General features: G+C 56.4%; 3 protein-coding genes across 6 annotated transcripts; all 3 read left to right on the top strand.

Moving 5' to 3' along the window:
* The first annotated feature begins 38 nt into the window (after positions 1-38).
* S100A4 (S100 calcium binding protein A4) lies at positions 39-4,021 on the top strand. Of its 3 annotated transcripts, none has more exons than XM_035279100.3 (3): positions 39-189; positions 2,849-3,004; positions 3,715-4,021. In XM_035279100.3, exons 1-3 carry the CDS (start codon positions 52-54, stop codon positions 3,877-3,879), a joined length of 459 nt encoding a protein of 152 aa, XP_035134991.2. In that variant the 5' UTR covers positions 39-51; the 3' UTR covers positions 3,880-4,021. The 3 variants fall into 3 exon arrangements, with proteins under 3 accessions (XP_035134991.2, XP_003735176.1, XP_008982678.1); XM_003735128.6 differs by lacking the exon at positions 39-189 and adding an exon at positions 1,877-1,928; XM_008984430.5 differs by lacking the exon at positions 39-189 and adding an exon at positions 1,877-2,718.
* A 2,571-nt stretch (positions 4,022-6,592) lies between these two features.
* S100A5 (S100 calcium binding protein A5) lies at positions 6,593-10,595 on the top strand. The gene is given in 3 exon segments (XM_017966293.4): positions 6,593-6,633; positions 7,802-7,953; positions 10,311-10,595. Coding segments are annotated over 2 exon segments (282 nt in total). The 5' UTR covers positions 6,593-6,633; positions 7,802-7,815; the 3' UTR covers positions 10,455-10,595.
* A 1,125-nt stretch (positions 10,596-11,720) lies between these two features.
* S100A6 (S100 calcium binding protein A6) lies at positions 11,721-13,323 on the top strand. Of its 2 annotated transcripts, none has more exons than XM_002759980.6 (3): positions 11,721-11,763; positions 12,341-12,499; positions 13,089-13,323. In XM_002759980.6, the coding sequence occupies exons 2-3, from the start codon at positions 12,362-12,364 to the stop codon at positions 13,221-13,223; spliced, it is 273 nt and encodes a 90-aa protein (XP_002760026.1). In that variant the 5' UTR covers positions 11,721-11,763; positions 12,341-12,361; the 3' UTR covers positions 13,224-13,323. The 2 variants fall into 2 exon arrangements, with proteins under 2 accessions (XP_002760026.1, XP_008982676.1); XM_008984428.4 differs by having other exon boundaries at positions 12,326-12,499.
* Positions 13,324-13,710: the final 387 nt, after the last annotated feature.

The raw sequence follows: 13,710 nt of genomic DNA, 5'->3' as shown, positions 1-13,710 counted from the left end.
CTGAGGGCAGGAGCAGGAGGCTCCCCCAGGGACGTTTCAGACCCTGCAGAAATGCCGTGGCCTCCAGAGTCCAGCAGGAGGGCGTGGGGCCAACACTGGGACCCCCGTCCTCCCTTCCTCTCTCTTTCTCTGGGGGTCTTTGAGAGAGGGCCGCCTAAGTTTCTCCTGGGACTCAGTGCTCTTGATCAGGTGATATGACGAGGGTGGGGTGAGGGTGGGGTGGGGCTGTTAGTTCCCTGCCGCGGGCTGTGGGAGCCCAGAGAGCAGCACTAATGGGATTAGAGTGTTTGAGGTGTTTACTCCCAGCCAGGGCGGGGTGCCGGTGTGGAGGGGGCAGGGGGTATCTTGAGGCAGTCCCCATCCCTGAAGCCACAGCCCCCTGAGGGCCTTAACCCCCTACTTCTAACCCTCACTGAGCTTGCAGCCCACCCTGAGAGGTCGACCCAAATCCTGACTTCCCTATTTTGTGCCATTTCGCCTCTCACTCTCCACCCCAACCTGGATTCTTCATTCCCGACACTCACCCCAACTTTAAATGGCACCCCCGATAGCTTCTCCGAACCTGGGGTCTATCCATGAGACCCCACGCCTCATTGCCACCCATTCCATCACTACCTCACCCAGAACCTTTCCCATTGACATTTATGAGGTGGTCCCAGAGCCTCTTTTGTGTATGAACCTCTTCCCCTCCAGACCCCCCAGCTCCGGCCCTGGGCCTTACTTGGCATGGCAGACAGTACTGGGCCTGGGGATCCCCTCCCCCATTTTTGTTTTTTAATCTTTATTTATTTACTTTTTGAGACAGAGTCTCCCTCTGCCACCCAGCCTGGAGTGCAGTGGCATGATCTCGGCTCACTGCAACCCCCACTTCCCAGATTCAAGCAATTCTCCTGCCTCAGCCTCCTGAGTAGCTGGGATTACAGGCGTCTGCCACCACACCCGGCTAATTTTTTGTAATTTTTACTAGAGATGGGATTTCACCATCTTGGCCAGGCTGGTCTTGAACTCCTGACCTCATGATCCACCCGCCTCGGCCTCCTAAAGTGCTGGGATTACAGGTATGAGCCACCGCGCCGGGCCTTAATCTTCATTTTTTTTAAGAGACAAGGTCTCGCTGTGTTGCCCAGGCTGGAGAGCAGTGGCTTGAGCATAGTTCACTGCAGTCTCAAATTCCTGGGCTCAAATGATCCTCCTGTTTTAGCTTCCTGACTAGCTGGGACTACAGGCTCCAGCCACGCTGTCTAGCTAATTAAAAAAACTTTTTTGGCTGGGCGCGATGGTTCACACCTGTAATCCCAGCACTTTGAGAGGCCGAGGCGGGTGGATCACCTGAGGTCCAGAGTTCAAGACCAGCCTGGCCAACATGGTGAAATGCGGTCTCTACTAAAAATACAAAATTGGCTGGGTGTGCTGGGACATGCCTGTAATCCCAGCTACTTGGGAGGCTGAGGCAGGAGAATCACTTGAACTTGGGAGGCGGAGGTTGCAGGGAGCCGAGATCAGGCCATTGTACTCTAGCCTGGGTAACAAGAGTGAAACTCCATCTCAAAAAAAGAGGGGAGACTACTCTCTCCCTGTCGCCAATGCTCTAGGCACAGGCTGCCCTTCCTCCACCTCTCTAAAACTCAGGCTATGTACACTGGGTAGTGTGTATCACATCCAGGTCTCTGCTGGTGGTAACCATTGGGGCTTACCCCTTGCCCACAGGGGCCCACCTGGGGACAAGAAGCTTGGTTCCAAGGCTGGGCTGGTGGACGGTGCTGTGGCCCTTACCATGTCAGCCCACAGTAGGAGGGCAGTATCTGCTCTCCCCCATCCCCTGCTATGGGCAGGGCCTGGCGGGGGTATAAATAGGTCAGACTGCTGGGCCGTCCCCGTTCTTCCGCTCTCTACAACCCTCTCTCCTCCACTTCTTCTCCCTTGGCCTGGTGAGTTGTGTTGGCCTGACTGGCATGCAAGGGGTGTCAGAGGCCAGGGCTGGGGCAGGAGAAGGGGAGGTGGGTGGGGGCGAGATGTGCTAAACAGATCCAGATGTGAGATTCTGATGTGGAAGCTCTGGATAGAGTGTGTGTGTGTGGGTGTGTGCGTGGGTGTGCATGTGCACACACACACGTGCATGTAAGAGGGAGGAAAAAACAAACAGAAAAGCGAGCAAGTGGCTGGCTTTGAGCTCTCCAGGTGCTTCTGAGATGCGGCTTGCATGTGCTGTTGCTCTAGTGTGTGTCGGTGTATATGTGCCCGTGGGTATATGCACTGGCTCACGCTTGCTGGGTTGCATGCTCGGGTGCAGGAAGCAAAGCAAAGGCAGAAGGGAACTGTGGGTGTTTGTCTGGTGGTGTGCGCCAGGAGCCTCTGCCCTGCACCCAGCAGCCCAGGTCGAGAGCATGGCCTCTGCACCTTCTCCTCCAACCCTTGACTCTGCCACCTCACTCTGCCCCTCCCTAGGCTGAGCGCTAAGCGGCTGGTTTTTTCCGCTGCAGGGCCCTGGGCAGGCCTCCAGCAGCCTCGCCCATTGCTGGGAGGGAGAAGAATGGCCAGGGCGGGGCCTTTGTGGCTGAGCTGTGGGAGTGGATTGACTGAGTGAGGGGTGGAAAAAATGCTGTTGTTGAGGAGAGGCCTGGGAGCTTGCTGCCTGAATCTCCAGAGCCTGTGCAGAGGGTCCTGCAAACATCCACTGTTCACCGCCCGGAGCATGTGTTCCCCACACCCTCCCACCAGGTGCTGGGCCCGCTGCTCTGAGCCCCCCCAGGGAGGGAGCAGAGTCTCACCAAGTGCTCCCAGCAAGGGATGTGAGTGCATCGCTGGGGGGTGGGGTAAATAAGAGGGTCTCTGTGCCTCCTGCCCCCAGATCCTGACGGCTGTCATGGCGTGCCCCCTGGAGAAGGCCCTGGATGTGATGGTGTCCACCTTCCACAAGTACTCAGGCAAAGAGGGTGACAAGTTCAAGCTCAACAAGTCAGAGCTAAAGGAGCTGCTGACCCAGGAGCTGCCCAGCTTCTTGAGGGTGAGTGGGTAGTGCCTGAGTGTGCCCCCACATGGGCGATTTCCCACAGAGGAGGCAGCAGTCCTGCTATAGAGAATTAGCTACAGAGGGCATCTATCAGTGGGGCGGCTGCTTGGGGTGGAAACAGTGAATACCACCACTCACGGACTGGCGCCCTGCTGAAAGAGGGCTGAGAATGAACTGGTCAGACACCACCAGGTACTCTGCACTGAAGGGAAGCCTAAGCTCAGGGTGCTAAGTAACTTCCCAAGGTGGTCAGTGCCCAGAACGGCCATCCGGGCCGGGACGGTGTGACTCTTGCCCTTACTCCAACGATGGACACTGAGTTTCTGTCTGGCTTGTGAAGATACAATGTGGAGATGATCACATGCCTGCAGACTTTCCCCTCAAACAATAACAATGTACATCGGTAGCAAACATTGCACAGTTTACATATGTCTTTCATGACTGAAATAATCCCTCATGGGATTATTAGAACAGCCTTGGGTGAAAATGTTGTGGCCCTGTCATTTTTCCGTTGCACCAGGTACTCAGACTTTCTCATCCAAGGAGCACCTTCTCCGCCCTAGCTTAGCCTTGGGGGTGGGAGTTCCGAACTGGACCTCCCAAAGGAGCCTTCCCGAGCTCTGGTCCGGAGGTAGAAACTGGGTCTGGTCCTGGCGCCACCCACTGGGCTTCTGCTTTCTATGCGTAGCCTCTTCTCCCTCCAGAAAAGGACAGATGAAGCCGCGTTCCAGAAGCTGATGAGCAACCTGGACAGCAATAGGGACAACGAGGTGGACTTCCAGGAGTACTGCGTCTTCCTGTCCTGCATCGCCATGATGTGTAATGAATCCTTTGAAGGCTTCCCAGATAAGCAGCCCAGGAAGAAATGAAAGCTCCTCCCATGTGGTTGGGGGTCTGCCAGCTGGGGTCTTCCCTGTCAGCAATGGGTACAGGCCCTCCCCCCCACCGCCCCGGCTCCTTCAGACCCGTGCTTGATGCTGAGCAAATTCAATAAAGATTCTTGGAAGTTTTGAGGCTGATGGCGTGAGAGACTCGGGAGCGTGGGTTGGAAACTGAGGGATATGTTGTGGGGTGGTGTTGGGGAGCAATGGGAGCTGAGCTGAAGTTTTATGGAGAGCAGACTGGGGAAGTCAGGGGAGGGAGGCGGGGTGACTAACAGTGTGTGTGCAGGGGCCGGCCTTGGTGGCTCACGCCTGTAATCCCAGCACTTTGGGAGGCCAAGGTGGGCGGATCATCCGAAGTCAGAAGTTTGAGACCAGCCTGGCCAACATGGAGAAACCCCGTCTCTTAAAAAAAAAAAGAGGAGAGTGTGTGTGCACAGGCAATCGTGTTGACTTGGTGTGGTCAAAGCCGGGAAGGGGACTCCCCCCACCACCCCAAGGCTTGGAAGGCCCCAGCTGTGGGATCTCAGCCAGCCCACTCACCCCTCCCGTCTCTCTCCAACCTTGCCTCTGGCAGGATCTTGAACTGAGGTTGGAATTAAAGGCCACATCTGCTCCTGGTTGAGATTTGGAATGGAGTTTGGGTGTCCTGGGAGCAAGCTGGAGGGAAAAGAATAGGGCTGAGTGGCAGGGAGGAAGTATTGAGGCGGGAGCGGGATGGGGAGGAGGGCTGGCACTCAGTGCTGACATTTACAGTCCAGGCCCTGTCCTGCCACCCGCTTCCAGATCACTGGCTTCAAACCACAGTGATGGATTAATCCTTTCCTGTCCATGGTAGTATCAGGGAGGGAAATGTGGAGGGAGATCCTGCTGTTTGCAGCAGCCAGGAACAGGGAAGATAAGCATGAGAATGCAGACGTGGTCCCTGGATGAGATCTGTGATCAGTCAGGAATCGAGCTCCTTCAGAGAAGGACAGGGGACCTCAAAAGAGATGAGTGGGGGGTCAGTGGGTGGGGTGGGAGTGAGGCAAGTAGTGGGAAGGTGACCATAGTTTTGGAGGCAAAATTCCACATACATGACCTGATAAATGAAATCGAGATTATTTCCCCCCAGAAAAGCTGAGGCATGATATTGCTTCCCCTTAGATAGGTTCAAGGCCAGAGGCTCTAGGGTGCAGTGGTGCGCTGAGGTTGGTTTTCAAGGCCGTGCCTCGGTGACACAGGGATCTTTGAGGAAGAGGTTCCTGGAGGTCAGGTGCAGAGGCTGGGGGGCTTGGTCCCACTGACCTCCTCTCAAGGGTCCTCTTTCCTCTCATCACGTGGGCTTTTCTCTCGGGTTTCAGAGGAGTGGGGCAGGTGACTCAGATGTTCCCTCAGGGTTTGCCCACAGAGACTTGGGAGGAATTTCCATTCAGGAGAAAGCCTGCTGCCTTCCATGCCCTCTCCATCCACCCTCCCCGGGAGCACCCTCCCCGGGGCCTCCACCTGCATCACGCTCTCCTTCAGAGACACCTGCTGCATAGTAAGCAGTCCCTGCTGCCTCTCCAGACTTGCCAGCTGGGGGTGGAGGAGTGGGGAGCAGTGCGGGGGCCCCCAGGGTGGAGTGGGGCTGCAGCAGTGATAGGACCTACACCCTGAGTCCAGTTCTGTTCTTGTACTTGGACACCGTCTGAGTGTCTCCTGGCATACAGGCCCCTACTCCTTCCTTGACAGCAGCCTGAGCCTGAACATCCCTCCCCAGTCTCCAATCTCTACCCCGGGGCGCGCTTTAGCCCTTTGCTGGGTGCCTTCCCCATTTCTGATTCTCAGGCCTTCATGCTGAGAGTCTCCCATGAATCCTTCCCACGAAGATCACTGAGGCTTAGAATAAATCATTAATTTTTTTCTTTTTTGAGGCAAAGTTTCCCTCTTGTCGCCCAGGCTGAGTGCAGTGGTGCGATCTCGGCTCACTACAACCCCTGCCTCCCAGGTTCAAGCGGTTCTCCTGCCGCAGCCTCCCAAGTAGCTGGGATTATAGGCATGTGCCACCACGTCAGGCTCATTTTTGTATTTTTGGTAGAGACGGGGTTTCGCCACGTTAGTCAGGGTGGTCTCGAACTCCTGACCTCAGGTCATCCACCTACCTCAGGCTCCCAAAGTGCTGGTATTACGGGAGTGAGCCACTGCGCCCAGCCAAAATCATTAATTTAAAAGCCCTTTAAAAACCTCTGGGTTCATATTAACTCATGATCTTGACCATATCCTTGGCAGAAAATATCATCCCCCACTGATCCCCATCTCAAGGGGTGTCTTCTCTGCTCCTGGAGTAGGTGTCAGGATGGGTGGGAGGGTCCCAATGTGGAGAGCGGCCTAGGACATGGAGAGATGATGCCCTGTGTTTGGGCCACACCTCTGAGGTTTTCTCTCCAGGACAGCCTGGTTTCCCCTCTTCAGCCTATTGTTTCACTGGATTTCAGATTGTGAGTTCTGATTTTTGGTCAGAAGAATGAAGTTTCTGGGACTGCGGATGTGTGTGCCGTGGGAATTCAGTGTGTCTCCAGCTGTGAGACTGGCAGAAGGGGTTTCTCCCCAGCTCCATCCCGGGAGGCTCTGTCGTGCGCCTCCTCAAGTCCCCAACCCCTTCCCATTGGCCCTTTCCCTCCCCTGGCTTCCTGCGGACAGAAAGCAGGGGAATAAAGGCAGAAGGCAGTGTGAGGGAGGCTGTGTTTGCTGCCTGGGTTCTCTGGGCTCACTCCCATGGTGGTAAGTTCTTCCTATGTCCCTGTTCATCTGTTATCTGGTGGGTCATGCTGGATGGTGAGGGTGATGAGCAGTGAGGACCTCCACCAAGGAGGCCTGGTGCTACGAGTGGACATGTGCTCAGGGAGGAGAGGGCAGAGCCTTTGGAATTTCTTGAGAAATGGCTCTGGGGTGGAGGTGGGGGTCTGGGCCAGCCAGGATGCTCCTGCATGTGCACGGAGGCCCTTGCCTTCAACTGTGGTCCCAGCTGAGTCTCCTTGAGGTGGGAGAGGCTGAGGTTTTGGGTGGTGGGAGAGGAATGACGGGTCCGGTTCAAGAATGGCAGGGAGGGCCTCGGGCTGGAGGTGAGAACTCTTCACGGGATTAACCTGCAGCCTCAAGTTCTGAGGGTGTTGCCTCCTTCCTCCCTAAGGGGAAGCTCCAATCTGTCTCTTTCCTTATTTGGGGGTTACTGTGCCGTTGGAACCCAGACCCTCATTTAAGCGCAGCCTCTGGATCCAGGTTTTGGAATGACCCTGCAGATTTCAGCAGGCCCCCTGCCCACTCTGCCCATGGACCTGTCTGTGTGTGCACTGCTCTGGCCAGTGCTTGGAGACCGGCGGGGCCAGCTCAGCCACCTCTCTACTGCTCCTTGCCGAGACTTCATCTCCCAGTTCCAGCCCAACCCTCTGTCAGCCCTGGACTCGCTCTTTGCCCTGTCCCCCACTTTAATAATGGGACAGTCCTAGGTATCAGGAGATTCAGGCCCTGGGGCAAAGGCTGGTGACTAAGGTGGGAACTGCTGCTGGAAACCTGTTCCCAAAGTGCAAGGGGCAGAGAGACAATCCTGACCCTCGATCTGCTCCGCCATCTGCCACCAGGCCTTTTAAGGAGGTCGTCTTGTCATCTTTCTGCCCCACGCCCCCGTTTCAACAACTCCCAAGCAGGAGAGTCTGAGGTCTCCTTTGGGGTCTGGCTGTTCTCCTTGCACCAGCTGCTCCAGAGTTTGCTGTGGGCCTCGCTGTATCCTGTGCTGATATAGATGGGTGCTCCTCTTGGCGGATTTCGGCCTCATCCTGGGCTCCAGTCTCTGATACTTTGAGGGAGGGGCCTTAGAGGTAGGCTAGCGCTGGCAGTGGTCAGAGCAGGTCTGACTTCCTGAGGAATGAGATCTTCCCCTCTCCCTCTGCAGAGCTGCACACCGTGATGGAGACCCCTCTGGAGAAGGCCCTGACCACTATGGTGACCACGTTTCACAAATACTCAGGGAGAGAGGGTAGCAAACTGACTTTGAGTAGGAAGGAACTCAAGGAGCTGATCGAGCAAGAGCTGTGTCTTGGGGAGGTAGGTGATCGAAGCCTTATCTCCACCCCAAAGACTGAGTGCTCCTCTGGGGGACACATACCTGTCCTCAGGGTACTCCAGCCTAAACCAGGGGCAGGGTGGCCAAGGGCTGCAGACAGAGACAAAGGAAGACGGGGGACATTTTGGGCCAGCAAAACTCTAGCCCTCTGTGCAGGAGGATGGGTCAGGGGCTCACTGAGAAGGAGGAAGGGCTGAGTGTGGAGGGTTTAGAGAAGGAGATTGAGGAGCCTTCGAGGGTGGGGCCACGCTCTCGCAGCAGTGGCAGAGCCTAGCTAGGGGTCGTGGGCAGTGAAGGGATGCAGGGTGTCCAGGTCCAGCTGTGCACGACTCAAGAGTAGGGCACCCTGCCTGATTCTTTGCTGTGTGCACAGCAGGGCCAGAGCTCTCTGGTGGTGCTGGCACTCAAACGGAAAGGTTAATTTGTAAACATAGGGTGTTGAGGAGACAGACAGAACTGGTTCTCACCAGATGGAGATGGCGGGAAGGAGGTGACTGACAGAGGGGAAGGCCCATGAGGTGGTTATAATACAATATCCCTGAGGACAAATAGTTTTGAGACAGTCTCACTCTGTCCCCTAGGTTACAGTGCAGTGGTGCGGTCATAAGCAATCCTCCCACCTCAGCCTCCTGAGAAGCTGGGACTCCAGGCTAGCGCCGCCACACTCAGATAATTTTTAATTTTTTTGTAGAGATGGGGTCTTGCTATGTTGCCCAGGCCGTTCTTGAACTCCTGTCCTCAAATGATCCTATCGCCTCGGCCTCCCAAAGTGCTGAAATTACAGGCATGAGTCACTGTGCTTAGTCTTATTATTTTTACAGTTAAAACAAATCGGTGCTCGAATATATCAAATAACTTGTCTAACGACACCCTGCTAGTGGGAGGCTGAGCCGGTGTTCTGGGCCAGGCCTGGGAACCAATCTCCCTGTTTCCTTTTTTTTTTTTTTTTTTAAGACAGGGTCTCACCATGTCGGTCAGACTGATCTTGAACTCCCGACCTCAGGTGATCCGCCTGCCTTGGCCTCCAAAGTGTTGGATTACAGCCGTGAGCCACCACGCCCGGCCCCTGTTTCCTTTACAGTTTAGCCTGGGGCCTCTCCATCTATCACACCTTGAGCCCTGGTAGGCCCTCCCAGAAAGTTCACAGTGTGCCACATGGGCAGGGGACAGAAGCAGGTGCGGGCGTCTCCAGGCCTGATCTCTGGCCTTCTGCCAGGCTCCCTGCTTCCTGGAGTTAATGAGGGCAGAGGGAGGGGCCCGGGGTCCAGCAGGGGTTAATTACAGAGGAGAGATGCCTGGGGAGGGCCTGGCAACAACTGGAGCCCGGGCTGGGGTCTAGGGTCATGTCACATTCAAGTAGGTTCCACCTCTGTAAGTCCCAACATCCTGTCTCCAGGAAAACCTGTAGCTGACGGCAGTGATGAGGAGACGGCAGGATCTGCCTATCTGTATTTTCTTCCTGTTCCACCCAAAGGACCCTGACTCCATCATTCTGGTGGAGCCGGGCTGGGATGTCAGGGGGCCAGGCAAGAGTGCACAACCAGGCTCCAGGCTCCAGGCAGGCCTCTTTTACGGCTCTCCTAGCAAGGGAGGGATACAGTGGCTCCACAGCCCCAATGCACTGCTCTCATTGAGAGACACTTTGTCTGGGCTCATTCTCAGCTAGACCTTAGAATGAGGAGAGAGTCAGTCAGAGACTTGGATAACGCTCAGTGCCACACAATCAGCAAGATGGTTTTTTTTGCTTTTTTTTTTTCTGAGATGGAGTTTTGATCTTGTTGCCCATGCTGGAGTGCAATGGCATGATCTCACTCATTGCAACCTCTGCCTCTCAAGTTCAAGTGATTCTCCTGCCTCAGCTTCCCAAGTAGCTGGGATTACAGGCATGTACCACCACGCCTGGCTAATTTTGTATTTTTAGTAGAGAGAGGGTTTCACCATGTTGGTCAGGCTGGTCTCGAACTCCTGATGTCAGGTGACCCACCCACCTTGGCCTCCCGAAGTGCTGGGATTATAGGCGAGAGCCGCTGAGCTGTTTTTATCAGGTGTTGGTATGAAACCTAGACGATTGTTTCTGTTGCTGGCGGATAGTGTTTCGAGAAAGGCAGGCTAGGCCAGCGTTCCTGCTGTCATTTATTTCCATTCAGGAGTCAGGTTTCTCTTCCCCTACCTGGTGCCAGGCCCTTCCCTAGGTGTGGGCAGCGGGCAGACTTTGGGGGTTGAGATCCTGACTCACCTGAGGCTCACCCTGAGGCTTTGAGGGGGGTGACACCATGCGGTGGTGGGAGGGCAGGGTGGGGAGTGGGGTCTGAGCTGTCCCTCCACCTGGTCTGTGAAGAAGATGAAGGAGAGCAGCATCGATGACTTGATGAAGAGCCTGGACAAGAACAGCGACCGGGAGATCGACTTCAAGGAGTACTAGGTGTTCCTGACCACGCTGTGTATGGCCTACAATGACTTCTTCCTGGAGGACAGCAAGTGACTCGGGATGCCCTCCACCCTCACCCTGTGTCCCTTGCCGCTGACCTTGGCTGCTCCTGTCACGGCCCCTCTTTGGTCCCCTGCCCTCCTCTCCTCCCCGATGGACCCTTCCACAGGAGGAAATAAAGTTTCCATCACAGGTGCTGGGAGTCTGGTTTTGAAGATGTCTGGTCTACCTTGGCCTGGGGAAAGGGGAGCAAGGAGGGGGGTCTCCCCTTGAGTGGGTTGAGACAGCCTCTGTCTCTGGGGGTCAGGGTCCTGGGCTCCCACTCCTTTCCTCTCCTTCGGTGTGGACGTCATTGGTCTTGTCCTGGTTTAGTTTTGCCCTCCTGGGGAAGTCAGGCCAGGCAGGAACTCTGCGAGGACGCAGAGGAAGCAAAGAGAGAAAGTTGGTTGGAGAGGAGGACACTGGGAGGGGCTGGGAGTGGCTCCTGAGGGCCGTGATGGGCAGGCAGGCTTGACTTCAGAGCTCAGGGGAGGCCACCCTGGCAGCACTGGTAGGAAGGGCAAGTCTGCGTCTCATCCAGCCCCTCCCTCTCCTCCATTTCCCCTTCAGCAGCGCCCCGCTCATCATCTCTGGGGGCCAACCCTTTCCCCTCTCCCTACCTCCCTTATCAAAATCTTTTCTCAGGGGAGGCTCTGAAAAGGCTTTCACTAGGAATGGTGCTTACAGGGCTGGGCTCCTGCCTGCACGCATTAACGCAAGGTGCTGTCGTGAATGGAATTTGGGGCAGTGAGGGGAAGGCTGGAGGTGTAGGTAGGACTTGTTGCTGGTGGGGGGTGGGTGCTGCAGACATCCTTAGACCGACCGCTGGCTACTCCCCCTCTCTCCTGTGGGGTGACCCTGAGTATCCTCTGCGGGACACCGGCATCCCGCGAGGCGCCCTCCCTGCCCACATTGAGGCTGCGCAGACTCGAGGGTCACATTCACGCTCTGGCAGAGGAAGCAGGGGTGACCGCCGCCGTCCTCCTCCTGCTCCCCTCGCCGGGTCACGTGTCATGAAGAACGAGTTGAGCTGCGCAGCTGGGGGAAACTCCCCGTCACCAGGCGTGCAGTGGGTTCTGTTGGGCTCCCCTATCCCGTCCTAACCCAGAACAGCCCCGGGCAGGAGGCGTGGAAAGTCGAGGGGGGACACCGGGGTGTGCGTCGTGTAAGCCACGGCGCGGGGTGGGGCGCGGGCGGGACCTGCGTGGGTGGGGTGGGCTTGGCCGAGCCGGCCTCCCGGGCACAGACCGCTATAAGGCCAGCCGGATTGCGACTCAGCCCATCCCCTCGATTGCTCCCGTCGCATTTGGCAGCCTCGCTACCGGTGAGTTCTCCCCAGGAGCCCTGGGTACTTTCCAGGGCCGGCTGCCCTCACGCTGGGGGTCCAGCCACCCCCTGCCCAGCCTGGCCCCTGGATCCAGACTGGGGCCATCTGTGGCCTCCCCGGCTGGAGGGATAGTCAGGAGCAGCAGTGCTGTGCCAGGCAGGCCCCGGGCTAAGGGATCCCAATGGGGTGTACTCTTTTGGGGTGTGGAAGGGAGTGCCTTGGGTGTGTCACTGCCACCATGTGTGGCCCTGCGAGGCTGTGCTTAGGGCCTCCTGTGCAGCCTCCATCCCCCTCCCCTGCCCAGCCATACTCCATAACTTCTGGATCCCCTAAAGGACAGTTCTCAGCGGTGCCCAAAGCTGCTGTTCCTATATGATTCTTAGAATCCTTAAGCCACCTCTCCTGCCTTGGCCCTAGTCTGCCCTCTCCTTCCCCTTCAAGCCCTGGGCTGTCTCCTCATGCCATTGTGTGTGATCTGAGACTGAGTGGTCGGGGCTAGTGCTGGCAGTGTTATTGGGGTGTGTGGGTGAGAAGTCTTTGCTCCCACGGCACTGACCAGGGCCTCTGCTGCCAGCTCCAAGCCCAGCCCTCAGCAATGGCATGCCCCCTGGATCAGGCCATCGGCCTCCTCGTGGCCATCTTCCACAAGTACTCTGGCAGGGAGGGTGACAAGCACACCCTGAGCAAGAAGGAGCTGAAGGAGCTGATCCAGAAGGAGCTTACCATTGGCTCGGTGAGTGGCCTCCACCCCAGGGCCCCTCTTCCTCTTCCCACTGTTGTTCGTTGGAAGCAGGATTAGGGGAGGGAGAGGTGCCAGGTATGTCTGACTCACATTTACCCACATTCGGAGGCCCTGCTCCACATGTCTTACTGAGCTGTAGAACTACTCCCACAGCGGGTAGGGGATGCTCCCAGGCTGATGTCTGACTCACATTTACCCACATTCGGAGGCCCTGCTCCACATGTCTTACTGAGCTGTAGAACTACTCCCACAGCGGGTAGGGGATGCTCCCAGGCTGATGTCTGACTCACATTTACCCACATTCGGAGGCCCTGCTCCACATGTCTTACTGAGCTGTAGAACTACTCCCACAGCGGGTAGGGGATACTCCCAGCCTGATGACCATCCCTCCAGGTGAGGACCAGCGGCTGAGGAGTAGCTGAGGATATGTAATGCCAAAGTGAAGCCCAAGGTGGACATAGGTCCTTGGAGACAAAGATGCACAGAGCCACTTGCAGAGAGGGGGGCCTGGGAGGGGGAAGGACAAGAATCCAGGGTTGTCATCACCCCTGAGTCTGGATTTCACATTCTATCACATTAGAAGCTGCAGGATGCTGAAATTGCAAGGCTGATGGACGACTTGGACCGGAACAAGGACCAGGAGGTGAACTTCCAGGAGTATGTCACCTTCCTGGGGGCCTTGGCTTTGATCTACAATGAAGCCCTCAAGGGCTGAAAATAAAGTGGGAGGAAGGTGAAGACACCTCTGGGGGTCCCCTCTGAGTCAAATCCAGTGGTGGGTAATTATACAATAAACTTTTTTGGGGTCAAATTTCCCCTTGTGTCCTGGCTTCCAAATGATTTCTGTTCCTCCCGGGCTTCCTTGACGTAGTGGGGCACCAGCCATCCGAAGATTTGCTCACCATCAACCTCTGAAAATGACTCACTGACTCGCTAGGCTGGGGGACCCACCCTGACAAGGCCACCGCTAGCACATTAGGTGCCTTTATGTGAATGAGGAGAGATGCCCCTCTTGGGTTGGAGAGGGTCCTGGGATGAGCTTAGAGATGGAAATGATTCCTGGACTGGGCTGTGATGGGTCTGGGAGCAGAGATAGTCCCAGAGGCTCCCAGATGTGTTTTGCGCTGGGTGTGGCAAGAGGGGCCCTGGGGTGGGGCAAGTTCCCTTTCTCACCACAGTGCAGTGGGCAGAGAGGACACATC

The sequence above is a fragment of the Callithrix jacchus genome, chromosome 18, assembly GCF_049354715.1.
Source record: "Callithrix jacchus isolate 240 chromosome 18, calJac240_pri, whole genome shotgun sequence".
Classification (NCBI taxonomy): Eukaryota; Metazoa; Chordata; class Mammalia; order Primates; family Cebidae; genus Callithrix; species Callithrix jacchus.
Note: the sequence above shows the minus strand (reverse complement) of the source record. Positions and strands in the feature narration are given on the sequence as shown.

Coding starts and splice junctions, on each gene's coding strand:
- S100A4 (XM_035279100.3), top strand. CDS start 52: ATGCCGTGGCCTCCAGAGTCCAGCAGGAGGGCGTGGGGCCAACACTGG. Junction 190..2,848: donor GACTCAGTGCTCTTGATCAG/GTGATATGACGA, acceptor TCCTGCCCCCAG/ATCCTGACGGCTGTCATGGC. Junction 3,005..3,714: donor AGCTGCCCAGCTTCTTGAGG/GTGAGTGGGTAG, acceptor TTCTCCCTCCAG/AAAAGGACAGATGAAGCCGC.
- S100A6 (XM_002759980.6), top strand. CDS start 12,362: ATGGCATGCCCCCTGGATCAGGCCATCGGCCTCCTCGTGGCCATCTTC. Junction 12,500..13,088: donor AGGAGCTTACCATTGGCTCG/GTGAGTGGCCTC, acceptor CTATCACATTAG/AAGCTGCAGGATGCTGAAAT.